Raw genomic sequence first — 18,887 nt, 5'->3', positions numbered from 1 at the left:
AAAACTGACAGTGCAGCACGTCTTCGACAATTAGGGTTAGATTTATCGAAAACATTGTCATTCAGAGGAAACAGTAGGTTAGTCAAAAGAGGCCCACAGTATACTTCGAAATCCTACCGACTATAGCATGTTACGAGTTTTTGGATTTTGGAATCATTTTTGTGTGACGTTTGAAATTATGACTTTTCGACTCCAATTTAGTTGATGTGTTGCTGGCACTTTAAATCACTCTTAGGAAGCCAACTTTTAATGATACTCGGTAACATAATCTCTTTCATGGCGCTGGCCTCATAATCTGCCCACGTTATATACATCCCACTTACAGCAATTACTGAATCAAGATCCACATCTGACAATTAATATTTCTTAAACAACGGTAGTTCGCCAAGCCCGATTAATGAAATTTTTAACCCGATGGCAACCTCAACAAAAAGAGTTTTATTCCGAAAACCGAAAATAATATTATAAACATAACAAAAACTTTATACGGATTCCTGTACGGGAGGCTCATAGTCATCCGGTCTTTCTATCTTCTCACCTTCGGCACTCGTAAATGTACTAACATCCGTATGCATTTCCATAAGGCGTCCGATTTCAAACTTTGGTTTTTTCAGTATTTTCACTTTCCTAATACATACATCTTGCAACGGATAGATGTAAGAACACGCTTTTTCGATATCTTTTCCAATCGAATCCGGAACTAGTTTATGGCATACATCTTTTAGATCACTTCCTTGCACCTAAATAACTAATATTTAAAATCTTCAGAAAACAAATACATTTTTCACTCAACTAAGACAACTACAGCCCCCACAATATTTCGTTCGGATTACTACGAATATCCATCATTCACCGTGCACTCAAAAAATAGTTGCTGTTTAGCAAAAAGTTTATCTGACATCAAATACCCACCTCTTTTTGCATGTATTCCACCATTTTCGCCCGAATCTGTCTAATCTTTGACGATTTTGCATAACTTGTTTTCTTCAGCTGCCTCGCATTCTTTTTCGTGAAACCGATGCAGAAAAGCCGCAACAAATAACCATCTGATGTCTTGACCGCGACATTAGCTTCAATGAGGGTCTGGAAATTCCTTTAGTTTGACCAACAAAAAAGAGTTCATGCATTTTTATTTCTGTTTATATCAGGATACTCTAACTGAAATAGGAATGTCAAAAACAAATTCATTGCAAGAAACCCAGCAATCCGAAGTGCGCGGTCTAAACACTAAAAAAAAATGATTTCAGGAGGAATATTCTAAAAAGCTACCACTCACATGCCATTTTTTGACAATGGAGCAAAGCTTATCACGAGTAAGTCGCATGCCATGGAAATTAGTTAGGCAAGTTCGACCCTGAACATCCTCGCATATCAAACGCATCTTCCGAAATTCTGATTCAGCATTGTTCAAGTCGCCAAGTGACACTTCGTAAACACGCCCTTTTAAACCTTCGCTGGCAATTTCTGCAATGAAATATTACTTCGTTAACATTTCATGCAAAAATTTTCGGCGGAATTTTCCCCATCCCTTTTCTCAGGAATCAAAGCTGAAAACAAGATATTCAGAGTTAAGAGCCAATAGAAATCTACAACAAAGGATAGACAAATTAGTAGCAAAAGTGAATGGCATATTCCATATGATTGCCATTCAATCATTTTTTAGAGAAAAAGACTGTTAAATCATCACAATCCCTACTGTAGTATTTCTACAACACAGAAGTAATTCGTTCAGGAAAGAACCACCAACGATGACCAAACTTACTTGTTCCCTGCGTGCGATTCACCAACGTTTTCCCGATATGCTGAACATTGAACATCGAAGGTGCTTTGATATCATACCACTCCTTACGTGTAAATGGATCAACAGCCTTCTTTTTCGCACCTTTCTTACCCATTTTTTTGTTTTTCCCGACCGCCATTTCTAAGCTTGTTTTTGAAACCTGACAAGTTCGTCAATTAAAAACTAACTCTAAAATAAGGTAAAGGAATAATACCAAGACAGAGCAGTATGAAACTGGGAGCGCATAAAACAGGACATGCATACGAAGATTTTACAACATAATTACCAAACTCATTCGCTGTAAGCTGAACCTGCGATAACTAACAAAGGATTGTGCTTTTCTAGCCTATCTGAAACTTCCAGTAACACCGCACCATCACTTACGGTACCATTCCCATATTTATTTAACGATACGTCCTGTCATCTAGACATGGCGGCATGTGACTTCTATCATCCCCACGTGGCTTGAGCACCAACAACCTTACCATTTCCATATTATCGTAGCAATACAACTTGCAGTCGTTATTGTTCACACTCCTTAACGTGACTTAAAGTAATACTACTCCCACTACTACTACCATATCATCTCGATAACTTCCAGAAATACATTCGCTGACGGACGACGTGGGAATTTGCGAATATACGTAGCAACACCACTACACTTACGCAAACCACGCACCCACATCCTAGCGAACCCACTTCCGACATGCCAACCACAAAAATGCCTAAATTCAACACCGAAAACAAAACATCAAGCCGTCCCTCTGGGTGACCCGACCAACGTGAGGCGATATGAAATTGCTTACACTATGCGGCACGGGCCGCATAATCATCGAAAACCAATCTGAATGGAGTGTGTCTGTCCGGTTGTTTGCTTTCGGATTAGATTAAGTTGTTTTCCTGTTTCCGTTTCAGGTTTGAGATTTGTAGGTATTACGTTAGGGGTGTTTTTTTCCACACAATGCTTGTGTTAAAGCACTGAATGGAATAAAATGGCATCATTCAATAGCGTCTGACAACATCCAACACGTGGAACGTTGAAATACAGATCTTATATCGTAATTTTAGTTGCGCAACTTATGCCTTTACACGTTTGTAGTAAACTTATCCATTTCAAGACAAGTTTCAACCCTTGCGAAGTTAGTTAATGAGTTAGTGACTATCTCATATGAATGTTCAAATTGCGTGTTCGTCATCCACGCTGTTTTAGTGATTTTTGTGTAAAATCACCTGAAATTTCAAGCGTCGATCATTTCATTTAATATAACTGATAGGATATAATAATGATTTATGAATTATGTTTTATCTTATAAGGAAACCTGGAAATTCTAGATGAATTAATAAAATCCAGTGATATGGTAATCGTTCTGGATATCTTTGCGCTTCCCACTTCGTTATTCTTTTAATAATCATATAAAGGTGATGGTTTACGATACTGGGATATCATTTCCATTTCTCAGCGCTGAATACGGTTGGGCTTGTTTGCGGTCTTCGTGTTGGCAAGTGTATTAGGATAGCGCTTGGATTATGTCATTGGTACCATAGTTTTCCTTGGCTTTTCACTTCTAGAATAGCTAACACTGCAGAAAAATGAAGGAAAAATAGATTTCATTCCATGATAATATGTGACAATGTATTAGAAGTACTATGAAGATTTCTGGGACGAACTTTGAATAATCTATAAAAGTGATGATTCACAATATTGAGACATTATTTCCATTCATCAGAGCCGAATACGCTTTATTGCTTAAGCTATGTCAAGGATACATGACGTGAATATATACATGACCGCGCATTAGAATGTCAGAAATTCCACTGGTACTAATGATGACACTATTTTGTAATGCCATCTTGCTAGTTAAAGTCCTTTTATTTTACCTTTTGACACATGTCGACCAGTAAGAATGGTTAGAGGATTTAAAAGTCTTAGAATTTACCTCAAATATTTCTGGAATTGAGGAAGGATGCATGGGTCACTTCATATTGAAACATACAGAGATGAAATCTTTCAAAATTGTATCGTGTAGTGTATAAGATATATGTAATGTTTTTTTTTCTCTTTTTAATGTTTATATTTCATTTCAGGAGTTCATGTTGCGTAACAATTCTGCCAGTAGTCATGAAAAGTGCGAGTGTAGCGGTACGCAAAGTGATAATCACGACGTGTATCGGTATACTCGTGAAGAAATGCTGAATATGAAGGATGCACCGTTAAGTAGAATACGGCCTCAATATTTGTCCACCGAATTTAATAAGTTAACCTTTGTCGTTTCTAAAGCCGTTTAAGATCTCTTTTTTGACTAGATTTGCCGTTGAAAATCTATGAATTCAACTCAGTTTGCTTGAATCATTAATCGATGTAGGCATTTTGCGTAAGAATATTTTGTAGGTGATACTCCTGACATCGTACTTAAATAAATTAAGTCACAGCTATCAAAATTATTAGCTGAAGCTATGAATAGTTTGTTTGCCAACTATGTACTTACTGCAGTCAATAAAGTTCTGTCAAATTTGTAAATAACTGTTGTGGAACCTGTCATTTAAAGTTATGGATATTCACTTAAGTTCTATTCATTGAGACCAGTGAAGTCTCATCAGTCAAATACGAACGATTAATAGTAAAATACTTAGTAACTTCTTTTCGTATAAAAATACATACTAATAGTCATGCATTTTCAGCGACGAAGGGAACTTTGAGCCCGAAAAGTGGTTGGAATATCGTTGGGTGTGTGAGGGAGTGGAAAATCGTCCGAATGCAAACGTAAAAAGAAAGGAGAAATTGAAAGTTGAAGCATTAGAAGGAGATACAACCGTTCTTTCTCCGCAGAGAAGAGGTTTTTCGTCGGGATGTCGTGCTACATCGCCGACGAAGAACGGTAACATCCTTTCAGTATTTCATAAACTATGTTTCTGAGTATTCTGAATGAAAAGATCGTTATTACTAGGGAGATCAAAGTCTCATTTCTCTATAGTTTTGTCAGGCATTGTTTGGTAATAGCGGTGCTCACATTATTATGAAGAATAAATGTTCTCTATAATTATGACAAAAAGTAGTGTGTTACTTTTCTGTGCTACATCCCAACTTTCCGGCAAGACGTAGTCTCATATCTTTGTAAAATCGATCCGTTTCACAAAAACTTTTCTCATCATTCGTTAGTTTTCCTTATTGTGTTTCGTGACTTTTTCCTTCTGTGAATCTTACGAAAAGATATGCAAATTTCGTCAACAGAAAAGGCATAATAATACTGTAATTAGTATTCATTAGAAGCAGAGACGGAAAGACTCGGTGCAACTAAGGCAAGTTGGCGAAGTGGTGCTGGTTTCCAGTTGAAGAATTCCGGGACGGAGTACAAGACATCGTTTGTAAGTTTGACATTTAATTGATTTTCATGAGGATTTTTAATGTCCTTCCATCTATTCCATAACTGACCCAATAATTTCAGGATTTTATAGTAAGTGTTAGCATATCTTTTTTACGAATTCTGTATTAAGTAACTTGTATGAAACAGTCGAATTTTAGCACAGAAACATTGGAAGCAGTGAATCCTCATTTATAAGGACCCGTCAACAAAATGGTACTTTGCCGAGCAGTGCTGGCAACTGGCGTTCAAGCGAGACATCATTTAAACCAAATTATCAGAAAGACAGTGGTCAAAATCAGGTTATATAACTTTTTATCTTAACGTGAGTAGACTTTGCTCCTAATGTGTGTGTTTTTTTTTTTTTTTTTTTGTCGTTGTTTCTATGACGATGATATATATGTGACAGTAGTTTCGTAAACCACAATTAAAAATCAGTGTTTGATCAGCTAATTGGTAAGCAGTTTGCCGGATGGATTCTTTGACTCTGCCAAAGGTTTGCCTATAATGGCTTCAGAATCGAATGTCCAGGGTTGTATTTTTGTTGTTGACTGCCTAAAAAATATTTTAGAGAGGCAAGTCTGTAGAAATGACTGCGGATGAAAAAGTACCGGAGTGGCTTAATGATGGTCCAACATCGATGCACGATATGATTGAACTACGTGGTTTTGATGACGACAGTAAGATTAGACGTAAGTCGAAGCCTTTTATCCGCACAAAAATTAGAGTTCACGTCTTAGCGAGATATAAGGATTTAGTTTGTTTCAGTTATGAATTTGCGTGCAAATTTAATTTTTTTTATGCAGAATTTCTGGGAGTTTGCAGATAGTCATTTCTAACATGTGATATCATCCCAGAGAAGGGTATTGTGCGCTGGAATAGTTTTGGTGATGTAATTACGAAGTAATTTCATTTAGTCAAAATTTCACTGCCTTTGTTTTTTTCGTTAAATTAAACTGGTTTTGTATGAAATATTTCTCATTTGAGCATGACTTGCAGGTGATTTTCCTCAAAAACCGAAGAGACATCCAGTAAGGATGGCACAACAAAGTGGAATTACCGGTACAAGTGAGCTGAACGAAATTTTGACAGATGAGAAAACCGATTCAGCAGACTGGAGACCGTCTTCTCAGATTGACAATAAAAGTTTAGGTTTATCCTCGGTTGGTAAATCGACTTCATCACATAATCAGACCAGTGACGGTGATATGTCAACAAGTCCTAGTCTATCTTTTGCAATGATTGAGAACAATAATTCATCGGTACCTTTAAACGGCAAATTGCCAAATTCCGATGCTGAATTTGCTGCAATTATGGGTATTCTTGGTGATGCCGATTTGGATTCACTGAAAGAGGTAAGGGTATTGTGAATCATTTTTAAACAGAATCCGTTTAACAGTGCTAAAGTCACTTGCACTTTTGAAGTTATCTTCTTTACATTTCTTTTCTCTCATATTAATCGTGTAGCTTACCAACGTACTAGTACTTTATTTACTTAATAACACGTCTTAACAACACTAAATACTGGTTGCTTTATTTCCAAGCCAGCCATTAAATTGTGTAAACATCTCCTTACCCATGTTTAAATGTTTTTTATTTATGTAAAGCCAGGTTTCTTCAAGCGAAGTCAAGCAACATAATTGTAAAAACTACCTCCTTAACATTGGTGCTAATGATTTTTCTTCAGAATGAACTTAAATCGCCAGCGTCGAAAGAACCAACCGGTAGCAGATTGTCGCGTTTCTTTGCTACGACTAAATCTGAAAATCCCGGTAATTGTTAATCATCTCATGTTAATAATTTAAAAACACTTTCAAAAATTTACGGATATGCTTTTTTTATATTCTTCCCACCACATTTATACGAAATTTTATTTTCAGATAATTCATGCGCTAGTAGGAATGAACCTTTGCAGCAGATGTACGCCATTCCCTCGTCGTCTTCAAATGCCGACCCTTCGCAGGCTCTAGCATCGATTTCTGTTCTTAATAAAATATTTTCAAACACTTGTCAGCGACCTTTTCATTCGCAATTCCTTCCTGAACCGGTTTGTTAATTTTTACACATTTTTCATTTTTAAGTAGTTAAATTTGATTGAAGTGTTCTAGCGATAATTTGACTGATTGCTAATTTCATTTTCTAGCATGTTGCACCATCAGTGCAAGGAGTTTTGCGAGTTGAAGATTTGGAACGTAATTTCCAGAAGGAATCGATCCCTGGAAATCCATCCACTCTATCTGCTGGTGCTGATGGCTTTGGAAACGTAGCAGCTAACGAACAGTTGCCATCCAATTCAAGACAGTCGTATATAAACCAAGTTGGTTTACGATCTTCATTTTCTGGATTTTTGTTTATTAAATATCTCGGCAGATGTAATCAATTTATCTCCTTAGAATTTGAAGATATATACGGCTACCGTGATTTCCATGTTTTGTGGCAATAATGACAAAAATTCTACACTCTTCCATTAGTTTGGGTCGATTCCTTGCATATGATTACCATTTAAAAGTTCGAAATTTCTGCATATTTTTCATTTTTATTTTAATTCCTCATTGCTCATTTATCGATGTTTGTTGCACTTGAACTTTTTTTTTCTAACAATGATAGACGATAAAAGGAAATCCGCTTGGTGATCCGCACCAACAAGCGCATCTCATGAACAAGCTAAATAAATTCGCGCGCCTGCAAAATGGAACGACGGATGACGTTTCACGCATGATTGAAGACAATTTGGCCCTTCCACCGAAAATTTCTTTGGCTCCCACACACCATCTGTCAGGGATCCCATTGAATTCGCAAGCATCGTCTCATCCTGTAGTACCGCCTTTTTCTGATGTCACATTTCATGCAGCTTTTCTTCGTTCGCAATATGAGAAGGCAGCCGCTTTGCATGCACTTGCTGCTAATCAGCGGTCGGCGCTTGCTTCAAATACACAAACAGTCGACAGTACCGTCTTGAGGTTAGTGGTAGTTTTTATTGGGACTATTTTATTGTTAAAAATTCTTTTACTAACCATAGATTAAACCTGGTGTTTTAACTTATTTTCGGTGATATTTACTCGATAGATCCTATAGTCGCGCGACGAACGTGCAGTTATTCTTCGTATTCATTTTATTTTGTAATTGATATTCCGTATAACAAAACTATAATGATTTGATTCAGATATCACAGAACAGATACAATATCGTTGTATTTAGCTTATTTTTTATTCGCCACATTTTATGTTTAATTTTGTAGGCAGGCATTGACAAATATGATAGGGAATGGAGCAATGCCACAGTCGACGCAAACACGACCAGTAGCTGCTGTTGCTCCAATTCCAGCACGGACTACTACAACAGGGGTACTTCCGAATTCCTTTATGCCAACTTCGGTGATGCGACAAATGACCAAAAACAATAATATGTCGGCGACCATGGAAGAAAAACTTCGTCATTCTAACATGTCCATATGTTCTACGCAACATAATGCTGTCAAACAAAATTTTGTCCCGGAGCATTTTAACGTACCTCATAAATGTTAGTTTCAAAACTGAATGAAGATCATTACGGATAAAATTGTATTATGGATCATTTAATGTAGTCGTGTTCTGAGCTTTGAATATTGTTCCATTTAGTCAAATTTTCGGTAATGCAATTGGAAATTTTCAACCACTGTTATTGTTATACCTTGATAGACTTGGGCTTACTTGGTAGAAAATCATTCGGATTTTTGAAATTCGAAGAAAAACATTCACTCTTCGATTTTTAGTTGCTGGAGACGCTGTGGTTGGTGGTATGGCCTCAAAAAATGCAGCTAATTTGATGACAAGACTTGCTCTACAACAGCAGTATGCTCAGGTGCTTGCAGCAATGCAAAATGGTTTATCATTGAATAGTTGGCAATCGAACGCGCAAATGACAGCTTCAGTGCGGGCACAAGCACTAGCAGCCGAACATCAACGACAATACACACTTTCTATGATGCGTGGTGATTTGAATCAAGCACAGGTCATTCGAGCACGACTCCTATCACAACAAGCAGCAGCTTTAGCAACTTTGCCCAATGTTCCAGTAGCGCCTCATCCTCACCATGTTTGCCTTTTTTCTTTTCGAAATTCCTTTTTACCTCGCATTGGAACTTTTCTCGCAGTGACATTTTTACTTTCACTGATGGGAAGACATTTTTTATGCTTACAAAAAGCTAGGTAAAATTATAGCTATTATTTTCAGTCTTTCCAATGATTGGTTAGAAGTGGATCATGATGAAGTAAATATCATGAAAAAGCGCTACGATGTTTCAGTTCCCAATCATGAATCTGTCAAGTAATAAAGAAATAAGGAGTTGAATTTCTGGGCGAAAAATATAACCTGAGTCATACTTCCCAATCAGTGGTTTATTTTTCTTTCAGGTAGGAGCACCTCTGGTACCTATGCAACCGGTAGTGACGACAGCACCAGTTCCGGTGCCGCAAAACGCTCAGTCGCTTCCATCGCTAACGCAATATAAATATCAGAATCCGCTAGAGAAGCTGCTCCAATCAGCAGGTGTACCAGCGAACAGAGGTTTACAGCCACCAAATAAGGAGCCTTGTCAAGGTATGCTTTAATGGAATCTAGCGTTTACAATATTTCTTTTCATACTGTCATACTGTAGAGTATTCTTCCACTGAAAATTTTACAATGTGATGGTAAATGACTAATTAAAAACAGATGCACTGCTTGTATCGAGAAGCTATTGCTCGACTGTGTGGATATGCAGTTGAATTGCGAACAGAAAGACATTACATTTAATATCTGGATTGTTTCTGTTTTCTGTGAATAATCTTTTCATTGTTAGGATGCTTAGCCAATAAGTTAGCAAAAATGGTGTCTAGCTTCATAAGCTTTCATTGACTGTCTGTTTTTCTAAGCCGAATAAGTTTTTGTGAATTATGCTTCGAGTAACTAAATATTTGATTAAACAGGTTCAACTTTACAAACGACAACAGCAAGTGATCTTCCTTCTATAGTTTCGCGTCTTCCTCCAACTGCTAATTGTATTAGTGTCGAAGAGCTCGAGAAACAGTTTGCAGCAAATTGAGCTCGGGAAAAATCCATGCTTCAAAATGTATTCTTTGTTAATATTCTAAATTTTACGCTCAAAACTAATATTTAGTGACATTTCTTTGCAATAACTTATTTTTTCGTTAGCTCATCGTTCCTCGTTTGTCCATAAATGTGTTTGTATTTTAAAAGCTGTTAATTGTAAAATGATGTGCACACGTACACGTTGTATTCATATATATATTTTAGGTTTATTATAATTGTTTTTGCCACTTCTTTATTTTCTTTTCACTGTTGTACGACTTGTTTATTCTTTTGATTAAACTTTGTCCTATTTTAAGTCCTGGTAAATTCTTTGACGTTTTATTCAAAAAATTATTAAAGGTCGTGTACGGTGATTTCCATGTTTCGTTTCGTTTTCACTGCATTCATTATTTTATGTATTAATAATCATACCCACATCGCGTGTATCATTTAATTGATTTCTTTTTATTTTCGTTTTTTATTTTTTCATACATTTCCATTTTTACGATTTTTTTTTTAGTTAATGAGTTTGTGGGGTGATTGGTTTTTGCTTGTATTTCGAAAATTTGTTACAGAAGTACGAATTTTTAAAAGATTTATGATCACAAAGAATATATTATATCATCTGTGGTATTGCCAGAATTGAAGGTAGGTGACTATTCTGTTTAGCGTCTTGCTCATCTGATTTCAGAATATTTGTTAAAGAGAAAATGGAAATGAGGGTAGATCCATATCCTTTATTGCCATTATCCTGTTTTTGATGTCTTTTTCTTTTTTTTTCTCTCCCTCTTTATAACTTGATCAGAATAGTCAATGAGAGGAACAACATATTTCCAAGCACTCTTGTTTGTACAGAAATAACGTAGATGTCAAATTGTTATCTTTTTTAAAGCATCACTTAACTTTTCCTATGGTATCTTTCTGGAAATTTCAATCTATTTCACTGGTGGTCTCCGGAAAATTCAATTTATTTCACCGATGGTTCCAGAAAATCTCCGTAATGTGGGCCGTATTTTGTATAAATTATAAGGCTGACCCGGACATCTTATTTGCTTGCTATTTCAGTTTCATACTTTTCCTATTTGCACAGCTTTACAAATGTGCAGTCACTTTGTTTTATTATCAGCTACGTCTTTGTATTTTGTCTCTAGGATGATTCATTACGTGACTAGAATCATTGTGTGACTTTCGACAGTATTGTTGATAGTAATCGTAACACGTGCATTATTTCTTTCCTTGAAATATCGGAAAATTTCCATACTTCTGAATCACTGATAGATGCAAGATATGTCCTTTACCTTTTGGGCAGATTCATCCAATGGGAAAATAAATGCCTCCCACATCCAGCCATAATTTTGGTATGTTGTGTTCTATACCTCTAAAGACTAAGTCTTTTCTTTTTAGTGTTCTGACGAAATATCTAACAAACTTTCCTTTTGCTGTCAGCACCCTTCACTGAGTCGTTTTTTTTGTATTGTATATCACGTCCAAATAAACACATTCACTTACTGGAAATTGATACTTAAATGTACCAGACCGAGATTATGTCCGAATCACCTGAGGTACTTTATGATTCACTAGTGTCTCGGATGGGCTGGAATACTTCCCAACTGATTCCCGTGAGGATCGTAGAATTCCGCTTGAAATGCAATCTACCCTGGATGTATGTGAGGTCCTTTTGGATTAAATCAGAAATACTTTGTGTAATCCATTATCCAGTTATTTTGTACCAAGAATGCGCTGCTCTATCAGTGCTAAGATGACTTTTTAGTTTTCACTGAAGTGGTCTGAACGCGGCTAGCTGTATTCAAGTCATAACCCGTTTTAGAATTATAACATTCAAAAGATGATATGAACAACAAACGAACAGTACAAGAGTTAGATTACTGATGTTTTTATTGACATTCTGAAGAAACGTTGATGAATGTCCATTATTCTCCATGCTACGAGCTGTTTTTCCTGTAACATTCGGCCTATCGAACTCAGTGAGACGTGAAGCTACCCGGGCAGTGTTAAAAGTGTAAAAAGATCATTATGCTAAGACATAATGTATCGTATGTTGGTCAGCAACTAATTGCATTAAACAAACCACTACTGAATCAAATCGAAAGTTTTGCAAAATTTCTAAAGGTATATTGACATTATTAATAAACCTAAAATTGCTGAACAACAAACACCATTGATTACTTTGATAGATGTATCATTCATTATCAAATTAGTGGTGCTTGTCAATACCATTAACCATGGTATTCTCCCTAAGTGATCTTACACTTATGTTCCATAACTATTCTGTTTTGCAAAGCAATGAATGCATTATACAACAAAAAAAAAAAAAAAACAAATGAAACAGCCACAAATTTAAACGTATTTGAAACATTTTTGGTGATTAGTTGGCAGACGTGTCTTGAACAGTACCGAATCCACCCGAAGTTGAGTAAAAAGAAGTGGATTATATCCATAAACCTGTGTGAAAAACTGTATGCATTCATGTCGTTGTAGATAATGTGCAGTTCGTTTATAAAGACTTGTTTTACAAGCTGGGCAACTGAAAAATGCAATGATAGTCTTTAGGAAAAATTTCCCATTGCTTTTTAGTACTAATGGAAAACGACGTCTAGATTAAGCATGATTAGAGATCTCAATTTTTCCAAAGTATCTAATGAATTTATATTTTTTAAAAGTATATTCCAATCATAAATGGACCCGATTACAATGTGACTGGAATATATTCCATAAGCGGATGGATAATCAACTCTCGACTAGGAAGCATTTTCAGTAGATTGCATTCGTTCCAAAATCTTCTTGATGTCTTGCACCTTATGTTATCAAATACTTTAATTCAGTCGCAGTTTAAGTTAATAAAAGCAATAACCGCAATGTCCATTTGCTAGTCGTTTTGATGGGTGGCTCACGCGTTAGATGAGCAACAAAGAAATTCATTGCCAAATCTTCACAATTCATAAATTCATCTACTTTATCCCTTATTACCTGTGGCATACCATATGTGTAGGCATATAAATAAGCCTGAAAAGTTGGTCAGTTTTCTAAAAGTTATATAACAGGAAGATGAAACTTGACTTTGGAAAGAAAGCATTTCAAATATTACTGTAAATGTGAAAAAACAAATCTCCGAAAACCCATTCATCGAAGTAACTTTACATGTTTGAATAAATGTTACATGATTATTGAACACCTAATAATTAAGTACAATAGAATGTTATTTCGTGGAAATGTGGAATGTTATTTCAAACCCTCCATTTTTTGTCAGTGAGCCAACAGCGCTTAGCCGTGCATATGTAGCTGAATCATATAGTTTCTATTATGAATATACCTTATGAATAAATGCAGCTCCTGTTAATATCATACTCAATTGACATGTGTGGTTGCTGTCATACAAAATTTCATTTCCTTGTTGAGAATGACGTCGAGCTGGGAAACCAACAATTTTCTTTCTTTGTTCACGCCACACTCTAAAAAAATGAACAAGTAATGTTTTTAAAGATGAAATGAAACGTTACAATTAATTCATTGTGTCAACGATATTCTTCGATTGACATGATGAAAACCATCCCAATTAGACATTATTTTGATTTCAAATATTATCTTCAGCAGTGGCTTCTCTGCTCGAAAGTGCCTTTTTCCTGTAAAAAAAAAGTTTCTGGTGCCCCACGCAAATCCAGATCGCATCATTTTTTGTCAAGGAACAATTAACAATGCTGGTAATCAAAATTACAGGTATGAATAGCCTCATATGATGAGAACCTTCCTAGGACAAATAATCGGTATTGGTTTTTTAGAAATTTAGTGTGAACATTTGCAACAGCAATGTATTGAATCAGTGAATCAGTCATGTGAATCAGTATTGAATCAGTCATGCAATTTCCTTAAAGTTCATCTTCAGGTTCAACAAAGTGGTTTTAAAATAGACCTGAATGCGAAAATAATTTCATGCTGCCTGAGATCAATGTCATCATCCAGTGATAGCACCGCTTCCGTGTCAATCTTTAAAAGACTTAAACTTAGTTCGTCTTAGTTGCTCTTTCGTGCATTACAGCACACATTAATATTAAGCAAAGAATTAAAAACCTTAATGGTTTTTCTAAGTCTACTATGTCTTAGTGCTGCCCTTTGGATCCATACTAAAATAGTACAAGAATAAAGGCCATCAAAAGGACCTAAGTTCAAAAAAAATTTGAAAAGCGAAGGTACCAAAATATTTACTCCTTCTATTTCAAGCACATTCGTTATCGTAAAATAGAATTTCAAATCCAACGACAAATTGGAGAAAAAAAAATGCTTCACCTGTTCATATGGTAAAAAACGATTATTCAATGAATTCACAGTTGAATTAATGAAAATGACAGGAACGTGTAATCGTGGCCAGTTACGTTCAACTGGTGGCTCACGTCCATTCCAAATTACTAATACCTGAAAGATTTCTTATTGACGCAAGTGAGGATTATTGGACCATATATTTGGAAATACTGTGTTCAATTATTTAAGTTCACATCAGTCTTGTCACAGTCATTTTGTGAGTACTGTTTAATGTTATCGCTGCGGGCATAGTGAACAATAAAAAAACTTTTTGCCATTTTCAAAAAATGTCAAAAGCATATAAAAACTTCCCACTATAAACGTATAAAACTTCCTTGGGTGATAAGGGGAGAGTAAGCCCTGTGCTGTTCGACTGTGTAACGTCACTTTGCTTGCAACGAACCCCGGAGGTCAACCGATGGCAATCCTAGGCTCAACCACATGGTTTCCTGGCCCAAACGCCATCCAGGTTGGATTTCCGAGTACACCCAACTACGGATGGAGCTCTTTCAGCCTCAGGTTCAGGGACTTTCGCTCACAGCCATTACTTCATTCGAACAAATGCGGTCATTGGTGAAACCGGTGCGTCACTGCGAGTATTACACTTCCCATCACCCATCAAACCCCACGTGCTTCCTCTATACATCGAAAGCCCATTTGTTTGCTGCTGAACTTCACTGGGTTTAACGGTTCGTTAGAGAAACAGAGAAAATTCTCTCATTGCGTTTGCAATTGCAAAAGCAATAAGAGTTTTGTGCATGGTAGGTGATAAATTTGAAGATGAAGCATTTAAGCATTCAGCGAATAAAACAAAGAAGGAAGGGAAGAATGGATGAAATGGAAATTTTATCGAAAAAGGATTAGCTGACCTTATTTAGATATGGCATATTGTTGAGCCTTTCAAGAGCAGAAGCCAATATAGTATCTCGTTGATATGTCAGAAGTACCACTGGAAAAGGCGGAATAAACATACATGAATTAGTAGTTCTTAAAAGTAAAATTCAGAAAGTTGAAATCAGCAATTCTGAAATCAGAATTATAGAAAGTGTTAATAATACTGCTTGATCTTCCTGAAGATGGAGTAGCACTGTCGAAGGTAATACAATCTCAGATCGCTAACTTCCCGAAATTGCTAACTGTCCAAAACAATTTCACGATATTAATCACTTTTTTGTTTAATATACTTATGCTTTCGATCAAATCGTTGGACCTCGTAGATCAATGCTCAGAGAATGTATTTAATATGCTCTGGGATTCCTTAAACCTTCTGTCATATTTCAGTAATCTCCTGACTGGATATTCGGGTCAAATTTTTCTTTCAACAAATTATTTGAAAAAATTAGTATTTACCTGTAAATTGTTCGCGTGGTCTATTGCCGCCAAGTGCACTTGAAAAAGTTGCACCACTTGCAGGAGGGGCAATAGGACGAAAACCCCATTCAAGACCTTCGCCATATTCAAATTGGGATGGAAATGGTGGTTCATTGATTATATATTCCAACGATCTGCCTGCTACATAACCAAAGTTATTCCACCAGTAATATGAATACTAAAATGAATTTAGTGTAAGAAAATTTGTTATGAAACAATCATGACTTCCCCATAGATTTTTCTAGAAATTGGTCCACATATGCTCTTATGATTAATTTCTTAAATAAGATGCATTATATCATCTTTAATACGGTGACTGTAAATCACAGAACGTTTTATAGAAGTCATAAATTTCAGATATCATTGATGTTGAAAATTTTCCCCTGGAATGTATGGCGAATTCTTCCATTTCCTATACACGGACGAAGTACAGCTATTGTTCACTTAGTATTACATCTACAAAATAGACAATGCGTTTATTTCACAGCTGCAAATGTCCAGCAAGTAGCCTTGAATCCACTGGCTACAACGTTAACTGCTTTCTCCACATTATGTCAAAATGACGCTTTTGCGAAAACACTGTTGTATTCGGAAGTGCCTACGTATTACGCATGGAATGCGAGCAGAAAATCATTTGAACGATGCAAACGAGGAAAGCAAGTCGTCGGACAATCTGGCATATTCAAAAAAACTACGATAGGCAGATTGTACACCGTTCATCTCAATCAAGATGAATGCTTCTTTCTTCATATGCTGTTGGTAAATGTGCTCGGTTCAACGTCTTTCCAGCAACTGAGAATATTATCAACGGCGTTACACGTGCCACTTCCCGCAGTGCATGTCAAGCTCTGAATTTACGACCGACATTGGGATGTATGCATTAATGATGCGTGCAACATTTCATATCCAAATCCAACTCGTGCATTATTTACAGTCATATTGACCGCGTGCTCTTTCATCTTCAACAAAGTTATAGGAGAAATATAAATCACACAAGGCTGAAGATATTATCCGTTAAATACGCAAGGAAAATTCAAATAAAAATAGAGGTTTCATAGCAGAAATCTACAACGAAGCATTGATAATTATTGAAGACTTGTGCTTAGAAATCGCAAAGTTCTCAATCAGTTGGAAATGCCATCATCAAATAGATCTGCTGCTGCTGCTGCTGCTGCTTTGTTCGATGTAGAATTGCATCGTGGACAAAATTACAACACGGGTGATGTCTTGTCGTATGTGCAATCAAATATTCTTAAGCTAACGCTTGAGCAAAAATACATTTACAGTCAAATAATGCAAAACTAACAATAATAGAGTTGGAGAAATCTTCTACCAATAACGGGGTTACTAGGGGAAACTGATAAAACGTCCCTAATTAGATAATTCTGGAAGCAGTTCGATCCTAAAATGACACAGCCTCATCTCTTGCGTCGTTTGGAATAATTGCGATATTGCTATCTGGTGGAAGAACTGCTTATTCCGCTTTGAAATTGCCACTGAACTTGCAATTCATTGAAACTCTCACGTGTAACATTTCTAAAGCACCTGGCATGGGAAAAGTATTGCAAAAATGCAAACTTATTGTTTGGGATGAATGCACAATGACGTACAAAAAAGTCATATACAAGTCCGTCGATACTGTTGTTCAGATGGAGCGATTATTTATCCAGCAGAATTTTTGAATTCACTCGACCGCACGTGCTGCAATTGAAAATCAGCGTGTCAATTATCATGTCGCGAAATATCAACCAGCCAAAGCTTTGCAACGACACGCGATTTGTAGCAAAAAAAGAAAAACTAATGAACGTCGTAGAAGCAACAATTTTGACAGGACCTTTCAGAGGTAAAGGTTCTCAATCCTCGCATTCCTATGATTCCAGCGGATGTGCCATTTTCAATTTAAGAGATTGCAATTTCCAATTCGGTTAAAGTTTATAATCACCATCAGCAAAGCTCACGGCCAATCTTTAGAATTCCGCGGTTTAGATCTAGACAAGGACTGCTTCTCACATGGACAATTGTTGCATATTGCACGTTCTAGAGTCGGCAAACCAGACTATATATATATATACCCGCACAGACAATGAAACAATATAAAATATTGTATACCCGCTGTCGGAAACCGAGGAATTTTTAGTACATTAAATATATCGACTTTTGAATTCTGTAAAGGTCAACCATGATGTTGTTTACGCCCTATTCTAATATTGGTATGCTGTTGCATACTATTAACAATCTTATACGCCTTTGATCTTACAGGCTGCTTTGTCGGGAAAACCGAAACGGGAAAATTATTTGGTCTTAAGCCAAGTAGTCCACTATGTACGTCTTATATTTTTACTCTTATATTTTTACTATCACGAGTCGAAACAGTGTAAACGTTTTATTGTTTTCCTGGTTATTCATACCCAGTATATAAAGCTTGCCCCTTTCCTTTTGGGAAGTTCAGACCATACCAGCGTCCGGCAACCTTCTGCACCTCAATTCAATTCATACTCGCTTGAACTCCTACCTTTGCCTTTGAATAAAATTTGTATTAACGGTGTCGTCGCTATCAATTACTATAACCGCACCACTCTTTATTACGGACTATTCTCCTTCCTAGGATTCAGCTCTTTTCAAATATTCTATTCGCTCATCAATTCGCTTTTTTTTTACTTGTCGAAAAAAAAAGGAAGGAAATTGTAACACGTCCAAACAGCTAAAGAATTTGTTGCAAAAAGTATTTCCGGAACAAAGACTCATCACATTATACAAAAGAAATATATACAACGTTTTTTTTTTCCATATCTAAAGTGATGAGTCTGTTATCCAAGCTCAATCGTGTGAAAATGTCTTCTCCTTTGGCATTGAGACTGCATACATCCGCTAACTAATTTGTAAAACTTATTCACGAATCTCACACACAAACTGTAAGAAAGCTGCATATCCGGAAATCCCACACAATTTCCTCTTGGACAAGAGGAAATAGAAAAAACTAATCCGGTATGTTATTGTAAGCCCAACCCACTTAT

At 36.3% G+C, this 18,887-nt stretch overlaps 5 protein-coding genes across 5 annotated transcripts; 2 read left to right on the top strand and 3 right to left on the bottom strand.

Annotated features, from left to right (window-relative positions):
* Window positions 1-421: 421 nt before the first annotated feature.
* On the bottom strand, window positions 422-1,946 carry LOAG_05919 (40S ribosomal protein S3a). The gene is made up of 4 exons (XM_003141457.2): window positions 1,763-1,946; window positions 1,277-1,464; window positions 913-1,083; window positions 422-740 (listed from the first exon to the last, which is right to left on the bottom strand). Exons 1-4 carry the CDS (start codon window positions 1,917-1,919, stop codon window positions 483-485), a joined length of 774 nt encoding a protein of 257 aa, XP_003141505.1. The 5' UTR covers window positions 1,920-1,946; the 3' UTR covers window positions 422-482.
* Window positions 1,947-2,210: 264 nt separating this feature from the next.
* LOAG_05918 (hypothetical protein) lies at window positions 2,211-2,628 on the top strand (the record flags this gene model as incomplete). Its single annotated transcript, XM_003141456.1, has 3 exons — window positions 2,211-2,220; window positions 2,251-2,323; window positions 2,382-2,628. The coding sequence occupies 3 exons, from the start codon at window positions 2,211-2,213 to the stop codon at window positions 2,626-2,628; spliced, it is 330 nt and encodes a 109-aa protein (XP_003141504.1).
* A 1,231-nt stretch (window positions 2,629-3,859) lies between these two features.
* On the top strand, window positions 3,860-10,207 carry LOAG_05917 (hypothetical protein). Its single transcript, XM_003141455.2, has 14 exons — window positions 3,860-4,035; window positions 4,460-4,656; window positions 5,046-5,143; window positions 5,301-5,441; window positions 5,711-5,831; window positions 6,139-6,494; window positions 6,827-6,911; window positions 7,020-7,186; window positions 7,283-7,456; window positions 7,747-8,099; window positions 8,378-8,658; window positions 8,891-9,213; window positions 9,531-9,717; window positions 10,086-10,207. The coding sequence occupies exons 1-14, from the start codon at window positions 3,872-3,874 to the stop codon at window positions 10,199-10,201; spliced, it is 2,763 nt and encodes a 920-aa protein (XP_003141503.1). The 5' UTR covers window positions 3,860-3,871; the 3' UTR covers window positions 10,202-10,207.
* A 597-nt stretch (window positions 10,208-10,804) lies between these two features.
* On the bottom strand, window positions 10,805-12,130 carry LOAG_05916 (hypothetical protein; the record flags this gene model as incomplete). Its single annotated transcript, XM_003141454.1, has 3 exons — window positions 10,805-10,939; window positions 11,746-11,845; window positions 12,057-12,130. The coding sequence occupies 3 exons, from the start codon at window positions 12,128-12,130 to the stop codon at window positions 10,805-10,807; spliced, it is 309 nt and encodes a 102-aa protein (XP_003141502.1).
* Window positions 12,131-12,546: 416 nt separating this feature from the next.
* On the bottom strand, window positions 12,547-16,051 carry LOAG_16451 (hypothetical protein; the record flags this gene model as incomplete). The annotated part of the gene is made up of 8 exons (XM_020449103.1): window positions 15,853-16,051; window positions 15,372-15,451; window positions 15,062-15,169; window positions 14,491-14,616; window positions 14,117-14,190; window positions 13,520-13,658; window positions 13,061-13,212; window positions 12,547-12,733 (listed from the first exon to the last, which is right to left on the bottom strand). Exons 2-8 carry the CDS (start codon window positions 15,387-15,389, stop codon window positions 12,547-12,549), a joined length of 804 nt encoding a protein of 267 aa, XP_020307416.1. The 5' UTR covers window positions 15,390-15,451; window positions 15,853-16,051.
* Window positions 16,052-18,887: the final 2,836 nt, after the last annotated feature.

The sequence above is a fragment of the Loa loa genome, assembly GCF_000183805.2.
Source record: "Loa loa unplaced genomic scaffold supercont3.4, whole genome shotgun sequence".
In the NCBI taxonomy this organism is placed as follows: Eukaryota; Metazoa; Nematoda; class Chromadorea; order Rhabditida; family Onchocercidae; genus Loa; species Loa loa.
This window is presented reverse-complemented; position numbering and strand designations above follow the sequence as displayed.